The sequence below is a fragment of the Anas platyrhynchos genome, chromosome 15 (assembly GCF_047663525.1).
Source record: "Anas platyrhynchos isolate ZD024472 breed Pekin duck chromosome 15, IASCAAS_PekinDuck_T2T, whole genome shotgun sequence".
NCBI lineage: Eukaryota > Metazoa > Chordata > Aves > Anseriformes > Anatidae > Anas > Anas platyrhynchos.
The window spans coordinates 10,230,924-10,251,875 of NC_092601.1; the positions used below are offsets into that span (position 1 = coordinate 10,230,924).

The 20,952-nt window shown below is 35.8% G+C and overlaps 1 protein-coding gene across 3 annotated transcripts in view; it reads right to left on the reverse strand.

Moving 5' to 3' along the window:
* SNX29 (sorting nexin 29) overlaps positions 1–20,484 on the reverse strand; it is a 134,616-nt gene extending 114,132 nt beyond the window's left edge. For all 3 annotated transcript variants that reach the window (XR_003500765.3, XM_005018445.6, XM_005018446.6), the window contains exons 1-8: positions 20,189–20,484; positions 15,132–15,196; positions 14,315–14,367; positions 10,528–10,652; positions 5,261–5,441; positions 3,716–3,786; positions 2,597–2,845; positions 379–748 (exon numbers count right to left, since the gene is read on the reverse strand). Coding sequence is in view for 2 of the 3 variants with exons in the window: in XM_005018445.6 (XP_005018502.1) it covers positions 379–748; positions 2,597–2,845; positions 3,716–3,786; positions 5,261–5,441; positions 10,528–10,652; positions 14,315–14,367; positions 15,132–15,196; positions 20,189–20,195 (1,121 nt within the window). In the remaining variant the exon portion in view is untranslated. The remainder of the gene's footprint in view (positions 1–378; positions 749–2,596; positions 2,846–3,715; positions 3,787–5,260; positions 5,442–10,527; positions 10,653–14,314; positions 14,368–15,131; positions 15,197–20,188) is intronic.
* Between the last annotated feature and the right edge of the window lie 468 nt (positions 20,485–20,952).

A 20,952-nucleotide genomic window follows, 5' to 3' on the forward strand; every position in this document is an offset into this window, starting at 1 on the left:
TCTACACTGAATACTGTCAGTCTCTATTTAATAATATGTGGGTTTACTGTTAAGCCAAACTGAAGTTGGTATCATACCAAAAATAAGCAAGTAGCATAAAAAGTAAGAATTATAGCTTGGCTATATCACGCAAGAATTTAAACATCTGAGAACCTCATGGAGAACATCTGAAATCTCAATATTGTGTTTTTAAGTGGAACTTAGATTCCAAATATCTCCAAACTAGTCCAAGTGGTTCAAACAAAGAATGACTAAAGAAAACCCTAAGTGCAGGGATTTCTGTTAGTTACACAAATTAGCCAGTACCCCTGAAAAAAAGAGACGTAAAGAGGAAAAAAAAGCATGAAAAAATTATCACTTGTTCCTTCAATTACTTACTTTTCTGAAGGTTCAATTTCATTTTCTGTGCCTTTATTTCCTAGTGTTTTTCCATAAAGCTCATCTTCGTCTGCATCTTCATCATCAATACTCTTCACATCTAGTTTCTGGTATTCATATTCTCCATTCATGAACACTGAATTGCTTTTCCATGAATGGTTACTTTCATTTCCGCTCAAACTTTTTCCAAGACTGGTTTCAGATGAGGGTAATATAAAAACTGAAGATTTATCTAAATTCTCCTCTGAACTTTCTCCTGTAACCAGAGGTTTTGTGGCATCCCCCACATTTTGTTCATCTTCCTCTTCATCAAATGAGATTATATTTGTCACTCTCTTCTTCTTTTTGCGATCCTTTTTAGATTTCAAGTCTAGAAGCAACATAAAGATTTTCATATTTTAAAAAAAGAAAAATAACGTAATACATTTGTAATTTTTCCTAACAGAACTCATGAACTAAATGAGCTAGAAAAAAAAAGACAATTAGATCCCTGATGCCATTCATTATCTTTCCATACATGTTAGCTTATAAAATAAAGATGGTACTTAAAGGTTTATATGCTTTATATAATTCAGATTTTAAAAGTTAGTTCAGATGTGCATTAATAACAGTATTCAATTGAAAGTGGAAAAAAAGTTCAAACTTGTAAAATAAAATTTAAGAGAAAAAGTTAGCCTTTCCATCACCTTCTCACATGGATTATAGCTAGTGTATATTGCAAGGTATGTCTACACAACAGATAAAACATCCAACAATTTCAAGAAAATAAAAAAAAAACTTGTAATCAAGTAAAGACAGTTTTGTCTACATTCTAGAAATAGAGCAGTTAGTTTTCAGAAAGAAAGAAAGTAAAAATCTTGCTCCTTCTCTCAGCTAATTAGTTCCTGCTTTTGAAATACAATGAAATCCTGACTACATCATATCTAAGACGTGACGGTCATTTTTCAGTGATTAGCTAGCCTCATGTGCACATCATAATCAATGAGAATAAATGATCTTGCAAGTTTGAAGCACCCCTAGAAACATCAGAAATTTATTCATCCACACAACACTGTGACTAAACTGTTTTAAGTGAAGTCCCACAGTTATATATCCACAACAGTGATTAACATACTTTTAAGAGCAAGAAGTTAAAATCCATTCTTAATGCAAACAGAATTCCAGCAAAGAACATTGACTTTAATGTAAACATTTAACTTTATATTCAGCACATTATTTCATTTGAATACACCAACTTTCTCAATGGAAGATTTATTGCAAGTTTTACAGTGCATGTACTGTATGTGCATGACCTAGACAAATAACATGCATTGTGTTGTAGACATGTGCAGCATGTCAGTTATTTCATCTTGAAAGCCTACTCTATACTTAAAAAGTTATCCCAAGTTAAATATCACCTACTTTAATCTCATTTAAAACACTAAACCAAAGCTTTACTTCAAGCTTATTTTGAATGTCATTTTAAAGACAAAATTTTAAATGCCAATAAAAAAATAGATTTTATCTCAACACCTATTCCTACCAGATAGCATTCACACTTTTTCTTTTTATCATAACCAAAACTATTTGAAGCCTAAATTCAAACCTTGCTTTTTAAATGAAAAATACATAAATCCAAGAGTCTTTCTGCAGTTTTGTAACTTTACAAAGCAAAGCATCTTCTCAGCTCTACTTCTGGAAATAAAGATGGTAAAATATTCCTTTGTTATTTTTGCAACTGAAAATGTAGAATAAATATCACATTTTACCTGATTAATTTCAAATTACAGGACATTAAGACTTTGGATTCATGTTATTGACTACACCCTACAAGCTGGTTGCAACACAAAAGCATTTGAACATGTTTTGAGTTTTTGCGTGTTTTTTTTGTTTTGTTTAAAAAAAAAAGGAGTAGATTTTCATTTGTGGTAATTATCTGTTTCATATAGGAATTCAGACTTTAAACATGGGTGGTGTTTGAAGACAGCAATCTAAATTTTTAATCCAGTATATAACAACAGATATATGGCTGTATATTTCTGACTGATAAAGTGCCAAATGTAATCATATCAAAAAAAAAAAAAAAATCATTACATCAGAAACTGCGAGACATAATCTTATGATTAAGAAATTAAAATTCAGGTCACTAGTATATTAAATTTAATTGAAAAAAAATATTTAAACACACATTAACATTTTGAAAGTTTTTGAATGATTCTAACACAGCAAAAATGCTTACCAGCATTTACATTCTTTGAGAGAACAGGAAGTGGGTCAGTGTCTTGATCAGGTTTTATTAGGATGGAGACAGCAGAGGATGCAGTTATCTCTCTGAGAAGGCTGCTAACACCCTGAGTGGATTCTTTCAATAATGAGGTTACATTTTGTGTTGATTCCTTTAACAGATCAGACACTGTGGGTGTACATTTGCTCTGTCCATTTAAATCCTTATTATCAATGTTGATGGCAAAAAGAATGGAGTTCAGACCTTCAGATAAAGGAAAAAATAAGATCAAAACCCCACTATATACTTCATGCAAAAGTTACAAAAATAAAACTTAAGCACGTAATAAAGCTTTGACATGTAAAATATTTTTCCCAAAAATTCACCTACATTCCTCTGAGCCTGAATTCTTACCCTTCCCTGTACCATTCGTTCTTTGTTTGATACTATTCAAGCTCACGCAATCGCTTCTGAATTTATCTTGATGGCTGCTCACAGTACTTTTTGCATATTTAATGTGCAGCTGAGCTGGTGTATTTATAAGCTCATATTTAAATCAGTTTCACTGCAGCTTTATTATTTGTTGGCTCCTATACTCTATAAAAAACCTCCTGTGAATGGTATCTTGCGGAAGGAAGCAGGTGATCATGTATCTGGGAAGTAGATGTACACAGTAACAATATATCACTTCTGTGATATATTAACTCCATAGAAGTAAGCTATTTGTAGCCAGTTCTTAACTCTTACTCTACTCCCATTTATTTACCTACAATCTGGGCCTTACTAAGAAAAGTCTATCCTTGTTCTTTTAAGCTCAGGAACAACCCTTTTTTTTTTTTTTTTTTTTTTTTTTTTTTTAAATTGAGACATTTTTGTGAGGTGGGAAGGGGGTGGGGAGTTATTATTACAGATGAAGGGTCAGAAAATTTGCCTGGAAGACTTCTGAACAGTAGAAAAGCCAGATTCAGTGTTTTAAAAGTTCATAACAAACTGGCATAATACCTTGACCCCTGAACATGCATCTGATGCACATTCTCCACATAAAGGTGAGAGAAGCACCTTACAACCATGAACAGAAATAACACTTCAAAATGAAATAGTTTTCCCAGAATAGTAGCATATAAGAGGTCTTACCCGCTGCCATTGTAGGGATCATACTAGAACGTTCTTCATCCATCATAAAAGACCAGTCTTCATAGAAGACACTAAAGTTTGAAAGGAAAAAAGCAAAGAATATGCAGTCTGATATTAACGTATGTTCCACTTCTAAAACATGAGAACTCTGAAAAATAAGCATGGGCACACCCAACAGATCAAATATATTACCGTAACTCCCTGAAGCCCTGAAATATATAGACCATTTACACAATTGCGTAAGAAATGCTTAAGTTCACTATGAATGCATCAATTACTTGTTCTAAATCTAGCTCTTTTTAGTAGCACGATGCTCTATTTTTGCTATCAGCATTCAGTTAACTAAACATAGAAACAGACAGCAAGAAAGACCTCAACCTGTATTAAACAAGACAGGTTCATTTAGAAGTTTCCAAACCAGGTAAGAGTTCAGGACATAAAGTGATTCTGCAACTCCCACTTGAATTTTGATAACATTTAAACCTTAAATATTCTAGAATACACTTTTGTAGCAAATAAGAGTTCGTGTACAACACTCAGTGCTGACAATCTTGATATATTACAAATACTGGTACAAGCATCAGGGTAGTAAGTAGTGACTTAGCAATTCCAATCACTAATCTCTCAGAACAGTTTTCAGATTTTTTTTTTTGTTCATATATTTATTTGATTTCATACCAAAATCTGTCTTGCGAGAAGGCTGCAGAGAATTGGGACAGACTGAAAGGCACTAAAGAACTCAGCTCTGCTATTATATCCATTAGTTGATGCAAATGGAAAGAGTGACTTCCTGCTGAATTTACTGGGCTGACTCAAACTCAACAATTACTGAGAATAAATATCACAGGTTTCCAAAAAGAAAATGATCTGAACATGTATGCGAAAAGAAGCATGAATGAATCTAAGTGCATTTTGCACATCGAAAATACCTTCGGAATTCACAATACACAGTAAATTATTCTCACAGTAACTCTGTAACAAGAAGGCTCGCAAATACATACAAAACCACTTCCAAGTAACCTGCAGCACCAGCTACATATTGCTTGACCGGTGGAGCTTCAAAATTACAGGGTGAGCACCTCCAAACAGGCAACAAACAACTACTGTGGAATTGGTAAGATCAAGGCTGCAATAATATGTTATTTTATTAGAGGGGGAAGGGCTATTTCAAAGCCCCTCTCATTACGCTATTCAGGTCTCAGGGTGGAAAACTGTTGGAAGAGTAGGGAAGAGTGTCAGGAAGGAGAATGGAAATTAATATGAGGATAGGAAAATATATTCTCACATGTAAGCATGAAGCCAGTTTCAGGTTACATGTTGATACAGGCACAAGACACCGTATCTCAATGGCTGTCAAAATTTCAAAAATAAACACAATAAACATGTGCATCACTAGCACAACAGTTAATATGGTATATTATGACAGCTGTATCTGGGGGTTTTGTTTGTTTGGCTATTTTTTGTTGTTTTTGTTTTTTAAATCTCCATATTTCATTTGTCAAAACATGCACATTTCCAGCATTACAATGACATCGAATACAGTACCTAAGTCGATTCTTGTCTGCAAGCAGCATATGAACATATCTTTCCAGGGAATGTTCATTCAGTGCACAGCGCAACCAAGCCCGGCCTCTGCCAATATCTGTAGTAATTGTCTTTAGAGAGTAAAAGCGTTGCAGTTCGTGTTTATTCAGAACTTCTTTCACATAGTACCAAAACACTGGCTCTGAGGAAAAAAAAAAAATAATAAAATAAAATAATCCATCTTAGCTCTTTTACCTATTCTACTTTCTATCAAAATTTATTTTGTGAGTTTCATTACATATAATTTCAGAACCAACATTGTTACACACAGTAAATCATCTCCTATCATGTAATTTTATAAAACAAGAAAATGGTATATAACTTGTACAAAAGGTGAATCATTTACCATCTTTGTATAACTCCTCAGTTAAATAGGTTATTTATTTCTACAGAACTTAGGCTACTTAAGCACTTCGAACTTTTTACTTCACTAAAGAAGCCAAACACATCAAAGGATTCTATCTTACATCTTGAAACCAAATTCAAATTTTCAAGTGTATTTAAGCTAGTATATCATTCATAAAACAGGTTCACAGGTTCAGCTGTAAATATACTATGCAATGAAAAAAAAACGCTCTAAAATGCTATTTTGCTGTCTGTTATGAAATGATAGAAGCAAGGTCCAAAGGAATGGGAAGCTCCATAATTTGTAGACATGCAAGTGACAAAGTCAAGTGTTAAACTGAAAAGGCAACAATACCCCTTTCCACTAAGATACTTTCCTTGCGATTTCTCAATTGCAGGTAACAAAAATCCACATCAGCAATTGTACATGCACAATAGAACACCTAGTATTTCAGGTATTCCTGTTTCTTAACTGAGTAAGAACACAATTTAAGGACATACTTATCCCAATTGACCTCTTACCATTTTCTTAGGGGGGAAAGAAGAACCAAACATCAGCTAATTCACCAGTTGAATCATTACTACATGGTATAGCTTTGCAATCAATAAACCTTAATATTGCATCAAATACATACTTCTTGCAAGTACCTCAAAAACAATATTAACAAGTATGTTTATGTGGCTTTGATTTGTTATAAATAGAATTGTTCAAATAACGAGAAGAGTTTGAAAGCTATTTTTTGATTTGAAAGCTATTTTGCAACATTTTAAGAGACTGAATTTAAGGAAGAGAGGTTTTTAAGAAGAAAAAAACTGAGAAAACTAAGCATTCCTCAAAGTTCAAAACAACAATCTGTTGAGGAAAATATGCAGACACTCCTTTTAACGGTTTAACGGAAGTCTTCACTCTTTTCTAAAAAAAAAAAAAATTATAAAACAGGGAAAATAATTCTGTTGTAGGACTGAATGGTGCACTATCACCTCAAATATTATGCTGGCCTCTGATCATAACCTCAATTTAGGCAGCATAAAAACCTCCACTCATTTATCCCTTCTCTAAACCTTTTTATTGAAGTTACAGTTTTAAGAAAAGGCCTTCCATGATGTTTCTCTTTCTATACACTAAATAAAGAACATGCAATCAGGTTTTGAAGAGGTTTTTACAGGTTATGACTTCTGAAGAAACCTGCTGATCTGGGGGACAGTTCTGTTTATTAGTCTCCACAGAAAACTATGAGATTAGCAAAATTTACACTGTAATTTTATAAACCTAAACAAACAGGTTAGACTCATTTACTTGAAGTTTTGCCAGTGAGGTTTGACACCCATGCAAGAACAACCCAGAGCTGTTTTAAATGAGGCAAATGTGTGAAGCAAGGGAACCACAGAACTGACAATCACAGAATTGCTGAGGTTGGAAGGGACCTCTGGATGTCATCTGGCCCTGCCCCTGGGCAGGTTGCCCAGGACCACATGGGATGCAAACTGTAGGACCTTACAGACAGATTAACATGCAAACAATAAGGAAGTCCACAGAATATACAAGAGCATGCAAATATTCTATGTTCTACCTCTTCGACTTCAACTTATTTGATCTGCATCTCAAAGATAAAGTGTGTGTTTATCTAAAAAAAAAATAAAACAGTTCTTAAAATGCCAGATTTGTATCAAGATAACAGTGATTTAATTATTTTATTGTTTCCTACAAACAATAAAATTTTTGTCTGTATTGCTAAAAGTCAAAACAATACTGAAGAAGGAAGTGAAAATAATACTGGAATAGAGGAAATAAGTACATTACCCATGTGCTTAGCATGAGACTCAGTGTTTCCTGGTATTTTTGATTATTTACAAATATCAAGGATTTTGACAAGCTTCAAAATTTGGATTATCATCAGTTTTTTAATCAAGATCTATCTGACAGAAATTAAGTGGAGGCATTCTGTACCCTAAGTCCCTCCATGATATACTTACTAAAAATAGTGATCTAAGGGACATTTTCAGACAGTAAGTTACTTTCTTTGAGAGTAAAATTAAATGAAAATCCAAGTCCTAACTGTCAATATTAATTTTCATAACAAATAATTCAATACATATTATTATTTAGAAGTTAAGATTTATTTTAATTTCAGTAATATACAATTTGGACAACTGCACCATAGGCAAACCCTGGTTATGCAATACACAAATATTAATCATTTTGTGAAAACAGTTAATGTAATTTTAACAGTATTGCAGTTCCAATAACTACAATACCCCATATTGCATCATTAATCATCGTGAACCACTAGCTATGTCTCAAGTTTAGAGCATAGACAGCATAGAGATCAGTTCTGAACACACGCTCGCTGCCTTCTTATGCAAAGAAAAGAAAAGAGAAAAAAAAAGTAAAGAAAACTGTGCAGCCATTGTGCATTTTTATGTCTATTCTGTCAATTGTTACATATTTCTCATAAGTATCTCATGGTAGAGACATTTGCTATAATTGGAAATATTAATTCTTTCACTTTTAAGTGAGAGTATCATTAAATGAAATCAGCTACAATATTCATTCTCACATAATCTTTACTGAAGTTAAATGAAGAAACTCTTATCTTGTTACAAATCAGAGAGAATGTAGTTTTATTGTTTGTTGTTGTTTAGTTTGCTTAATATATGAGAATAAAGAAGTTGCATATGTCTCTCTTGCCTATGCCATAAAATGATACCGAATCAGATTGCTATTAAGAATTTTGTTTTTGTTTACTTGAATACATATTTAAAAAAAAAAATTAAGCAAGACAAATGATAGGTTCAATCAACTACAACTGAAGTTTCTAATTAAAACTTTAATTTTCAAATAAGTTAAAAAAAATGAAGATCTTAGATGTGAAGTGAGTACCCCACATTTTTAAACTTCTTGGAAGAGAGGTTTGTTATGAGCTACCTGTAAATTTCAAATAAAAAACACTGCCGGATAATTTTGCTTTTCAACTGTCAAAGGCTGAATATACAGCCTAAACAGCAGTATTCCACAAGGTTAAAGAAAAAAAATGACACCTGTGACTATGTTAGACAGAAACTAATATAAATCATACCAAAATAATTTGTCTGAAAGCGATAAAAATATGGAGGTACCTTGCAACTAATTTCAGAAAAGAAATGCTGTAACTGGCAAAGATAAATGCAGTGGAGGCCAGTAATCTCCCTGTGTAAAGTACTAAATAAAGTAATGAAGTAAAAGGCTCCTCGTTTTAGTCACTGTACAGCATTCAGTTTGATTGCTACATAGCAGCCCTGATTTTGTTCTTCAACTTCAATACATTCTTTTTACTCCTTAAAAAGCTTAAGGAATGTTTCCTTCCTTTTCCTTTCCCCAACCATAAATAACTTCCCTGACCTTCTCCTCTTCCTCCACATCACATCACTGACAAGCTCCCAAATAAGACAGAGGACAGCCATGTAGCTAAATTGTTAAGTTCTCAAGTAGCCTAGATGCATCTTTGTACATCTTATGACTATCATCTCAAAAGACAAGACCAAAGATGTCATACACCCTTTATGTTACAAACAGATGAGAAAAACAGCAGGGTTATACAGAATGCATAAAATTAAAAGATGCATCATTTGCATAAATCATAGAAAGCATAACACAGGTGAGCATTCTCTACATCAAAGCATAAGACTATCACCTACAAGCCAGAGGAAAAGAAAAGAACAGACAACTAAATCGCTACCCATTAAAGTGATAAAATAGAACGAAAACTACCTGGAGAATGAATGGCACCACAGAGTACCTAATCCCCAATTACAAACACTCACAAGGAGAATAAAAGCATTCAGGAGAGCTGAAAATCTGCAAGGCTTATGTAAACAGATGATTCTTTTTTTTTTTTTATTTGTTCATTTAGTCTGCCCGTTACTAAGTAAAAGAGACTTCCAGACTTCTCTAAAAGCATAGCTTTTTCAACTCCCCAAGAAAGCAAAGTCTGGAGGATCTAACCGATCAGCAGGAAAGTCAGCACACAAGAACAACATTTCCCCCTATCATCAGCTGGAAACAAGCCCCTTGTTACAGCAATTTAAGAGCACCAATATATCAACCTACACATAAAGTGTTAACATAAACATTATTACATGCAATTGTGTGGTGGAATGGGAAGTTATGGTTGGAGATCAAAGCATTTTAACAATTCCAATATCATAGAATATTAAAAAAAGAAAAAATACCACACTGTGTTACATGTTTTGAAAGCCAAAAAGAAACGCTTCATTTTAAGATGTGCATACTGGTTAGGAGAAGATAAAAGATGTGCTGTATGTTAAACTTCACCACGAAACTAATGAACACCTGCACATACTTTTGATAAAGCACACAAGCTGAGATTTAAAGTGAAAGAACAAAAATAAATATATCACTTTTTCAAAATACGTAAAAAGTAATTTAAAAAAATGTCTTGGCTATCCACCCAATAAAAACAATATAAGTTTTGCTTTTAAAATGACATTAATACTTATGGATTAAGCATATCTGATGCTACAGAAAATGGCAGTTAAAGAACAGAGTAAGATAAGGTTAAAAATGAAACCACTGGAATATAAACAACACAATTACACAATGTTCATTCCTAACAGATGTCAAAATATATTTGTCAGTGATATTATTCATGATGGAACTGTAGGAAGTAAACATTTTCAAGTACCAAAACTCCTACAGAAGCTCAGTATGAAAGTTAACCACTGGATTAAAAGAGCAATAACCATTTTCACTGCTTAACAAGATTCCAAGTATTCCACCAACAGCTGACAACTTGGTTCACTGCTCAAAACTTCCATTAGAAATCTTATCACTTGCGCTTAACAATTTTTTTAAAAAAATTGAATGGTTATGATAAGTGAATTACCTGTTTCAGTTTTACTGGAGAAACCTGCTGCCTGTTTGATTGCTGCTGCTGTTAATGCTAATCCTCGGCTCCTCCTCAGACCGTGCTGTAACACAGCTTCAAACTGAGCACACAAACAAGTGACTCTGCAACAGAATTTTAACAAGAAATCCTGTGAAAAGCACAATCAACTACATTTCTCTATGACAGATTTACTCCAAATCTCTGAGTAGAGAATGTAAAGGTGAACCCTTATTTTATGCATAATGAAGATCCTTTGTATGCACTAATCTCATTATTGGCAAACAGTAAAACATAGCCATAGTCTCATCACGGCTATTCAAAGCTGGGGCACAAATTACATTTAGAAGAATTAGCAATCACTTTGAAAAATCATCCACACCGGCTATAGTGTTCGTTAACCATAGTATTTCAACTCTGGGTTGCCTACTTTTAATGCAATGCATATGTGAAAACATAATTATATTGTCATAAATGTACTATGTACTACACAGGCACCAAATGATTTTCTGAAAATATACTAAAATGACCTATACTGTACATGACCTGTATTTATTTATATTATTGTAACCTACAAAGAATAGTAAGGCTTAAAGTATAATGGAAGTTACATGGCCAACAAGGAATTTGCATTGGTTTTCTTTAAATGTTATTAAGTAAGTAACACTTAAGGTTTAAGTTTTAAGAGAGGTGTCACCCAGCTGCCAAAACTGGTTACTAAAAAAAAGGAATGATACTTGAACTAAAATATCAAGCAATTAGATAAGAACAGCTGATAAAGTGGCTGAGGACTCTGCCTGTGCGTTCCAGGAGAACAGAGTTCTATTCAGGGACACAAAAAAGCACAGGATATCAGGAGAAGCACTGAAAGAGGACAGAAAAATTTGCATGTCTACCATAACTGCCTGGGCAGTACAGCTTTTAAGCATGTACATCTATGTTAGGAAAACTTAACCTGCAACACTAATGAAGTAGAATATCGTTCTAACAGTTCTCAAGAAGATTTTTGAGCAGTTATGATTACTTTTTGCTAAAAATAACCACTGCTGTTAAAAACGGAAATTCCAGCAGATAAATGACCAAAAAAAAAAAAAAAAAAAAAAGTCTACTTGACTTTTCAATTCAGAAAAAGCAGAACAGAAACTGGTTTCTGTGAACCATGTTATTAAAAATCTACATGCACTGAGAAAAAAAGCAAGAAAACCATGCAGCATTTTATAGATTTTAACCATTAGTAAAACAAGATACAAAAAAATATTCTGCAATGCCCAATACACATCGTGAATTTACTAGATAGTATCATGAATGCATGTTAAATAAAGAAATGTAGAAAAACAGAGTAATAATCTAGACTACTAGACATAGTAGCACTCTGAACAATTATAACCTCAAAGACAAAAAAAGCTCAGAGTACAAAATGTGAAGAACCATGGACTTCACTGGATTTTTATCTAAACTCTGAGCCTATCTTCAAAATTATCTCACAAGTAACAATATACCATAGTAACAATCCAAAATGCAATGAAATTAAATATCTATGTATCCATTAATGCAATTTCCACTTCCTTCTGAATGTTCTGAATGAAACTATGTAGCTGTAATCCATTATTCTGCATGTCCACTGAATTCTAAGGAAAATATAAGTAAAATTTGGTCAGCGTTTTATCTGTTGAATTGCAACTCCCACTGTTTATCAGAAGCTAAATATTAAAGGCCATCCCTCAAAGTATTAAACAACTGCAGCAAAGTAATTCCTCAGTTTGTGTGAGCCACAAAGCAGAAGTTTTATATCCAGAGAATGTGTTCTACAAAGGAAGTACTTCCATCACACTGAGTTTATATAGCCTGCTAGACAGGCAAACCATTGTCAGTACACCATCTCTCATTAAATAAACAACAGAGATTAAAGAACAATCTCTAGCGGATGCTTCTGTGCCAACAGCTACAGCTGTGCAGTCACTAACTGCTGGGTGCTTCAGTCCCACCATCACTTTATCCCAACATGCACCTTCCTGCTACCTCCCTTGCACCAACTTCTGTCCACCAAACTGAGCAAACCCTCCACTAAACTGTTCCCACCACACCAGTTGAACAGGACACTACATTATTTCCAAAAATAACGTAGGCCAAAACAGCTAGGGAGAGGACGGAATGACAGTAGTACCCAAAAGTCAGGCAGGATTAAGCTGCCGTGGAGTAGCATTACCCTGGAGTTTCATTACAGTTGCATTTACAAGCTGCTCCCGAAAGGTGAAAAAGATGAAACAAAAAGCATCCTGAAAGATGTTCCTCTCATCTCTTGTTGCTTCTTCCTCCTTCTTACTATTTCCCATTGCTTTCCACTGCACGATCTTCCCTTCCTTGCAGGGACTCTAACATTCACCAGATATTTTATGGAACTGATTTCAACTCACTTGAATGGCAGCAAGTTATCTTTTTGCATTACTACTACTTCTGTTAAATTAATTCAGAGGGGACTGGATGATCAGGAATTACATAACAAGGTGGTGCAAGTGCATAGTACTGAAGTCAGGAACCTTAACAGGGTATCACAGAATGCTTTGGGTTGGAAGGGACCCTTAAAGATCACTCTGCCCAACCACCCTGCTGTGGGCAGGGACATCTTTGGCAAGATGAGGTTGCCAAATCCCATCCAACCTGACTTTGGATACTTCCAATGATTGTACATCCACAGCTTCTCTGGGCAACCTGTTACAGTGTTTCACCAACCTCATTGCAAAAAATTCCTTCCTTATATCCAATCTAAGTCTCTCTTTTAGTTTAAGAACATTGCCCCTTGTCCTGTTACACTACAAGCCCTGGTAAGAAGTCATTCTGCATCTTTCTTATAAGCTCCCTTTGTATATTGAAAGGCTACAGATACATGAAGCCTCACCCCTCCCTTTAGCAGCAAATAATTGTTTTGCTGGCTTTCCAGAAGCAATGAAACCACATCCTTAGACGTATTCTTAAAGACTGCATTGGGAGGGGACTGGAAAGAAACAATCGTATACATAATTCATAAGTGGTCAGTGGATAATTAACTTTCCCAAAACGCAGAGTCAAACTTAAAGGACATTAAAAAGGGGAAAATAAACAACTGCATTTAATCCTGCAGTTTTATTTGACATTTTTTGATAAGTCAAATTCTGAGAAACCATGATACAGAAACACTGCAATCCCTGTCTGCCAGTTTTCTTCTTAAAAACCTTTGAAACCAATAAGCCATATCCAACAACAGGTGCAACTTTAAATGACAGTTTTTTGACTTGCAGTAATAAAAAGAAATAACCTGTCATACAGAAAACAAAGGAAAATAGGTTTAAATGTGTCAGGAATAACGAAAAAAAGGAATGAAAATTTTCTTTATGAGTATGTGTTAAACACACTTGACACTTAAGCATCAAGCTACACAAAACAGAGTAATACAAGGTAAAAGACACATTCATTTTAGGAGAGTTTTGGGGGAAAACAGGCCCTACTAGTCTCATGTTCAAGCCTAAGAATTCAATGCTTAGTCATTAACTCTACAGCCACTTAAACATTTGTAACTTCATATTGAAGAATCTTCTTTGTTAAACTGTCAAATTCATGTAACAAGATGAAAAGTTCAGAGTCCTGTGTTAGTGTCTACACAAACAAAAGGAACAGTTTTTTATTTAACGTTTTTGTTTGTTTGTTTTGTGGTGCTTTGGTCTTTTTTTTGTATTAAGTTTTTTGTGCCCTATGGTTTGGGTCATTATGAAACATAATCTGAGCATATTAACAGTTTCTTCGACTACTTTACCTGCTATCAGAATCTGAAGCAATTTCTTTTCTTCCTCCAAATCGTATTTGACACTGAAATAAAAAGATTTTAAGAAGTTTTTGTTACACTAGGACACTCAATATGCCGAAATACTTCCATTTAAGAATCAAAAAGGAAACAAAATAGAGTATGGACAAATACAGCCTGCAACCAAGAAGTGCTTTTTACCATCATGCTCCACTAACAGACTCCTGCGGTTCACATAATTCTTGCTAGCCAGAACAACACACCTTCATTTCCCAATGAAAAAAAAAAAAATATTACTTCTGAGTTTTAAACATATACCCACAAAAACAAACAGTGAATCCTACTTGGCTCAGTGCTACAATTAAAGAAGAATCAATCTCTGTAAAACATTTGGTTGGCTAACTTTTGAGGCATTCTTTTACCTCACAAACTCTTTTAAACTGAGTAAAATCTATGAAATTCTACTTGCTAAACTTCACATTGATACGAAAATCAATCTCATCTTTACTGTATTTTAACCCATTCATTAAAATCCTACTGTGAAGAAAAAAAGTTGCTACTGTAACATTATCCAATTTAGCTTTGCAGGACACTACTATTTAACTCAGACATAGAATATGTATTGCAAATATAATTTGTCTACACAAGAACTTTAAACAAGCAATGCATAATAATCATTTGCTAGCAGACACAAAAACTCAGTAGTACTGTATGCAAGACAAGATTTCTTCTTTATCTGGTAAGAAGACAGAAAGACAGACAGACAGATCCTGCCAGTACTGACAACACAGAGTATGTATACTGTAGAAATATTAATTGGATTTCTCACCTGCTTAACTGCATCCAGTAACCGTTCTAGAAGAAACTGTCTTTTAGTGTCATTGTTCTGTGAAACTGAAAAATCAACACAGTTATATTATTAAATAAACACTGTTTTGAGAAAAGTAGATTGAAGTCAACATCAGCACTGTGAAAAATTTTCCTCATATGCCAGTTATTCCATTAAATTTATTAATGTATTTTCTCTACGTAAAATGATGTGGTATAGGCCTGTATTTTGATGTTTCAAGTAGTGTCTCTCTAATATGCAGGAATACTGTCTGAAAAACAATCTAAAGTCTTACTAAAAATAAGAGTGGTTTCACGATACAAGGTATATTGCAGCAATATCAAAAATAATCTAATTGTGCACAGGCAGCACAGCTTGCTCCTAGCTTCTTAGCACAACCACCTGTGGGACCATATTGCAAGGCTGGAACTGACCTAGTTTAAGATTTTTATTTTTTTTGGTTGGATTAGGTGTATGATGCAGCTCACCCTGCAACCCCATAAATTCTCATACTGGGACAAACTACCAGTGTGGTATATCATCAGAGCACAAGAAAAGAATAGAAAATGGGAAAGAGACAGTAAGAATACCCTGTTACTGCCAAGCAACCTTACTGTAGAAAGAGTTTTAAATTAGGTGAATGGAGAACAATTATTACGATAAAGCCCTTAAAATTTAACTACCATCACAGCCTTCTGCCAGATTAAAACCTATAAAACATAGTTTGTTACTGCACAAGCAACCACACAACACAACTGAGCCATTTCAACAACAAATACCATACTTTGCTCGTCTAAACATGCTTCATAAACTCATGTGAATAGTACAAAATTTGATGTTTAATTAACCTACATTGCATCTACCATTTCTTATTCTGAGCTTGGGCTCAAAACATCCCTCAAAAGTCTCTCTGACCTGCCTGTGGTTAAAGTTGTTCTATTCTCCTTTTTCTCTCAAAGGACATACAACTAACGTATGCACAGACTGAAAGCCAATTATCAAAACTCAGCAAGTTTCTCCAGATACTGAAAAATCAAGCAGCACACAATAAGACCTCTAGTAAAGAGGGCTATCAAACCTACACGACTCTACCTCTTGCTGACCAGCACTGCCAGGTGCCAGCCCCAGGATTTCCTATCTTCATAATCCTATTCACAGGGGCTCACTTCTATCCCAGCAGGAGGGCAAAGAATTTGTCCTACTGAAATTACTCTTTGTTGCAATTTAAGCATGGGGCTAGGAGGGGGAGTAAAAAAAAAAAGTCTGTAATACACATGATGCCTGAATAAAGAAAAGAGGAAATATGTATGATTTAGGTGCTAAGCTTCACAATGCTTATTTGTCTGATTATAGGGAATTCTCAAGAAATTACAGTTCCAATTCTGAAGTCTGACTCAAACTGTGCAGACATGTGACTGAGGTTTGGTTCTGTTACTTAAATACTCCAATGTGCACAAACTCAGCTGAAAACACACACAGTGCTCAACACTAGCAGAGGACGCCAGAAACAAACCCTACACCAAGTAGGTTCTACCTTCCAAACAGTTACGTCATTATGAAGAGAACACTTAATTCATATAAACCTTACTACTCTACTGTGTGCTGCTTCAGAAATCAGTCTTACAAAATCATGCTCAGTGTTCTTATCATGCGCACATCGCCAAGAATGGAGACACACCCCTATGCATCTACTGCCTTATAATAAATCCCAGAACTGTAAAATAAAGAAAATGATTAAATCCCAACTTTTAATACAACTCTTTATAAACAGCAACATCAAACATACACAAACCTGGAGATATTCCACACTGTTTCAAACTCCTTCCTTCTACAGTCTTATGCTACCCGTGCACCTGGGAGAATAGGCATAACGTGACATTGCTCTTTACATTAAGGTTGAGACTACTTCTAAACAAATGCACGTAATTAATAAGACCCCGATCTGAAAAACATCTTTCAAATGAAAATACTAATGATGTGGCTTAAGTTTGTATTCCAAGTGCAATCCGGTTTTTAAATTTCAATCCCTTTGGCACCTTTCTATCTAGTTGATAACATGGAAATGGTTTGCAACTAGATACCAGACTCTGAACATAGAATACAGAAAACCCACAGAAGATGATCACTGTGCTAATTAATGTTCCAAAAGACTAAAGAACATGATATCAAACAGCCTTAAGTTTATGCAGAGTGCAGTATAACGTCTATTTTGTCCTTATTGTACTTAAATTTGGGCTAATAACAATTATGACCGCACATGACGATGACCAATGATTTCCATAGCTAGTTCAGATCACCTTCACCGTTAACAGGCTTAGTAGGCCAATGAATGTCTATACAGAGGGCTGGCTGAGGCTGCTGCTCAGTGCAAGCCTGCAGAACTCAACTATTGCTCTGTTTAACACAAAGTTCATTGGTAGATGAAAAATAATATTCACAAAGCCTATGTTTTTTTGTCTTAGAAATTGAAACATTAAGATTGCTTTTTTCCCTCCAAGCAAAGGATAGGGTTTTTTCTTTGAAATAAACCTAGAAAATGTCGTACTCTAACAATGCTTGTAAATGGTACACAATTTTTAGAAGTTATTTTTGTCTCAATTAGATGGAATGTAAAAGCAAACCTCTACCAACTCTGTTAAAGATTTACCTCTTTCGCAGTCTTCATGATTTTCTAAACAAAGTCCTCAAACAAATATGCATATATTCACACACAAAAAGTACTAGCTGAGTGTGATCAACTCTAGTTAATTTAAAAAATAACAGTGTACTACAAACTGAGCAAAATACCCTTCTACCGATTGAGAAGAGCAGTAAAAGCTCCAATAATGCACATAGAAATACAAAACATATAACGCAAAAGCCAGCATTACTCAGAAGAAGACTACATTTAGACTACCACAATAAAAAAGGAAGTTCATACATATGTCTAGAAATAATTGTGAAAACATAAGTATAAAATAGCAAAAACAAGAGACTCCTCCTATCTCCAATTGTTCAGTCAGAAAGTTAAAAAGAGTCTCAAGTCCTGCACCTGCCTCTGTAACCCTGCCATTCTTCGCTGTGATGGTCATGTTTTCCTGTTTTCAAAATAAACTTCTCTCCATGCTGTGACAGAAATATCCACACATATAGCAGAAGAAATTCACTATGCAAGTACAGGAAAACAGGATTTCCATCCAATTCTTTACAAGTATGGTTGTCCTCATCCCCATATGTTTTTTTGTTTTTTGTTTTTTTAAAAAAAAAAAAAAAAAAAAAAGAAGAAGACTCAGAATGCTCTTACATACTTCTTGAAGTCTTAAATGTAAAATTGCAGCCTGTAACTGCTTTTGCTTGCTCTAATACATTCTAAGGATACAAGTCAAAAACAACCCCAGGCCTGATTTACACACTACCTTGTAGTACTATACTATTGTGATTCCACTGCCTCATACTGAATTAGCCTTGTTTCTTGGGCAAAGCTGTCATAAAACTGACAACATCCCTGATTTTTGACAAGTATATAACTCTACTATCCCTGTGTAACTTACATTGAAAGTTTATTTTTTTCATCACTGTCCAATAAAACAGTTGTACGTAATTAATAGGTATTATTAAGAAATGCTGAAATCAACAGGAAGTTGCCTTCACATCCACTAGAAACACACCGTAGTTAAAAAATATGTGTTATAAATAGATAATGGGCATTAAGAAAGGAGGTCTTATACATATATTTTAGGAGGAACCCTTTTAATTTTCAGGTCTAAAATTGGGCGTGAAAATAAGTATAGACCATGGTGTTAAGTGGTAAAAAATTCACATAGGTCTTGGCAAGGGCTACATACACATAGGTTATCCAACCACTTGGACTACTAGCCCTAGCATCACATCATGCATTATTATTTTTAAGCAATTTAATATTTTCTGTCCCCTTAATTCTGTATCTTTTTTTTTTTTTTAAATAACTACATTATGAGCCTTTCTTTATGCCACAAGAGGTGCCACCTTGCCTTTGAGTCACAAAACTGAATTGAAATGGAGCTCCCAAGTCACCTAGCCAGACTTAAGCACTGATTTGCACAAGGCCACTCCCAGCCTGAACTCATCATTGAAGGGCTGAGGTTTTCCATATGAAAATAATGACTCTCAAGAACTTCAGAATTAGGATTTAGTCTACACTTTTAAGACCTGAAACATTCAAGAAACTTTCTTCTTCCATGGTTTGAAAGATTTGACTGGTACTTGCATTTTTCACAACGCTAATTTACAATTTTCCCCACAACAATCTATTTTTTCTTCACCTCTTTCGTAGTATTTCATTTTCTTCTTACTACAAAGGTGAGAACAAAACAGAGAAAAATACAGCTGTTTTCATTTTTGGTTTCATTTTCAGAAATGGCTGCTGTTCCTAAAAAACATAATGTTTAGGTAATTCAGTTGGCTCTTTAATTTTTTTTTTCTTAGCATCTTTGGCAATCTCACCATGCCTCAAATCAGGATGGAAGAAAAAGCTATGATCCAATTCTCAGCGCAGACAACGCTCAGGGTTGGAGATGACATCCATCACTGAAGTTGTAGAAACAGAGCCATGAAAAGTATTTTCTAAAGTACCTCCCTTCTTCGTGGAAAAAATAAAAAATTTAAAAAAACTTATCAGTGTGCTTCAAGACATACTAAGTGCCACTGATGCTGTCACGGCAAACAAACCTGCTGCCCGTCAGAATGGACTGTCAGCCCAGTGCCTGCACCCCAGTCACCCCACCAGGGCTCACCAACTGCACGTTAGAAAGTCTTTATTTTGTGAGGGGTTGCTTCAATTTACTTTTGGCCGTTTATTTCCTGAGAATACCCCTGAGTCCTGCCGAGATAAAACATCCGTGAGGGGGCCGGGGCAGCAGCGGGGCGCGGTGATGGGGACGTGAGGGGACCCTTACCAAGGACCGAAGCTCCCCGCTCCCGCCGCGGGGGAGCACGGCCGGGAAGGGGCCGTTCAGGGGACCCCCAGACCGTTCAGGGGACCCCCAGGGCCACCTCAGCCCCAGCAGCCCCCCCAGAACCGGCCAGAACCCCCCACTCACCGCTCATGGTGCCCGCTGGGCTCACCACCTCCCTCAGCCAGAGCCGCTCCCACACGGCCCGGAGCCGGGCCGGTCCCGGCACACGCTCCACCCCGGAAAGCCGCCCCCCAGCCGCTCCGGAAGATAAACACGGCGGGGATAAACGAGGGCTTTGCACCGGCTGTCGGTTGCCGAGCGTGGCCCTCAGCGCCCGCAGGGCCCGCCCGGTCCCAAACGCCGTGAGGCGGCGTCGCTGAGGGAGGCGAGGCCGCAGCGCTTCGGGGCGCGATCGCGTTCCAAAAGCGGCCCGGGGAGTGTGAAACCTCCCTCTAGAACAACTGTCAGAGCTGATTCGAGGCTTTTCTGAACGTTTGTGGATTCGTTTTGAGGCTTTATGTCACTGTTCAGCCGCTGTGCAAATCAGAGAATTATGGAACTGAAAGGATCGCCAACTGCAACTCCCGGGTCCACAACGGACCACCCAAAAAATAAAAAATCTGTATGCAGTGTTGTGTGTATTTACCACAAGTTGTCTAGAGGGAATGGCCTCAAGTTGCGCCAAGGGAGGTTTAAGTTAGAAATGAGGAGACATTTCCTTTCAGAGCAGTCAGGCATTGGACCTGGTGCTCAGGGACAGGGTTCGGTGGGTGACATTGGTACTAGGGGGATGGTTGGACCAGCTGATTTTGAAGGTTTTTTTCCACCCTTAATGATTCTATGTTCTAAGTTGCTCCACACCATGCGGAGCAGCAGATCACAACCTTTTTTCTCAAGACTTCCTAGGT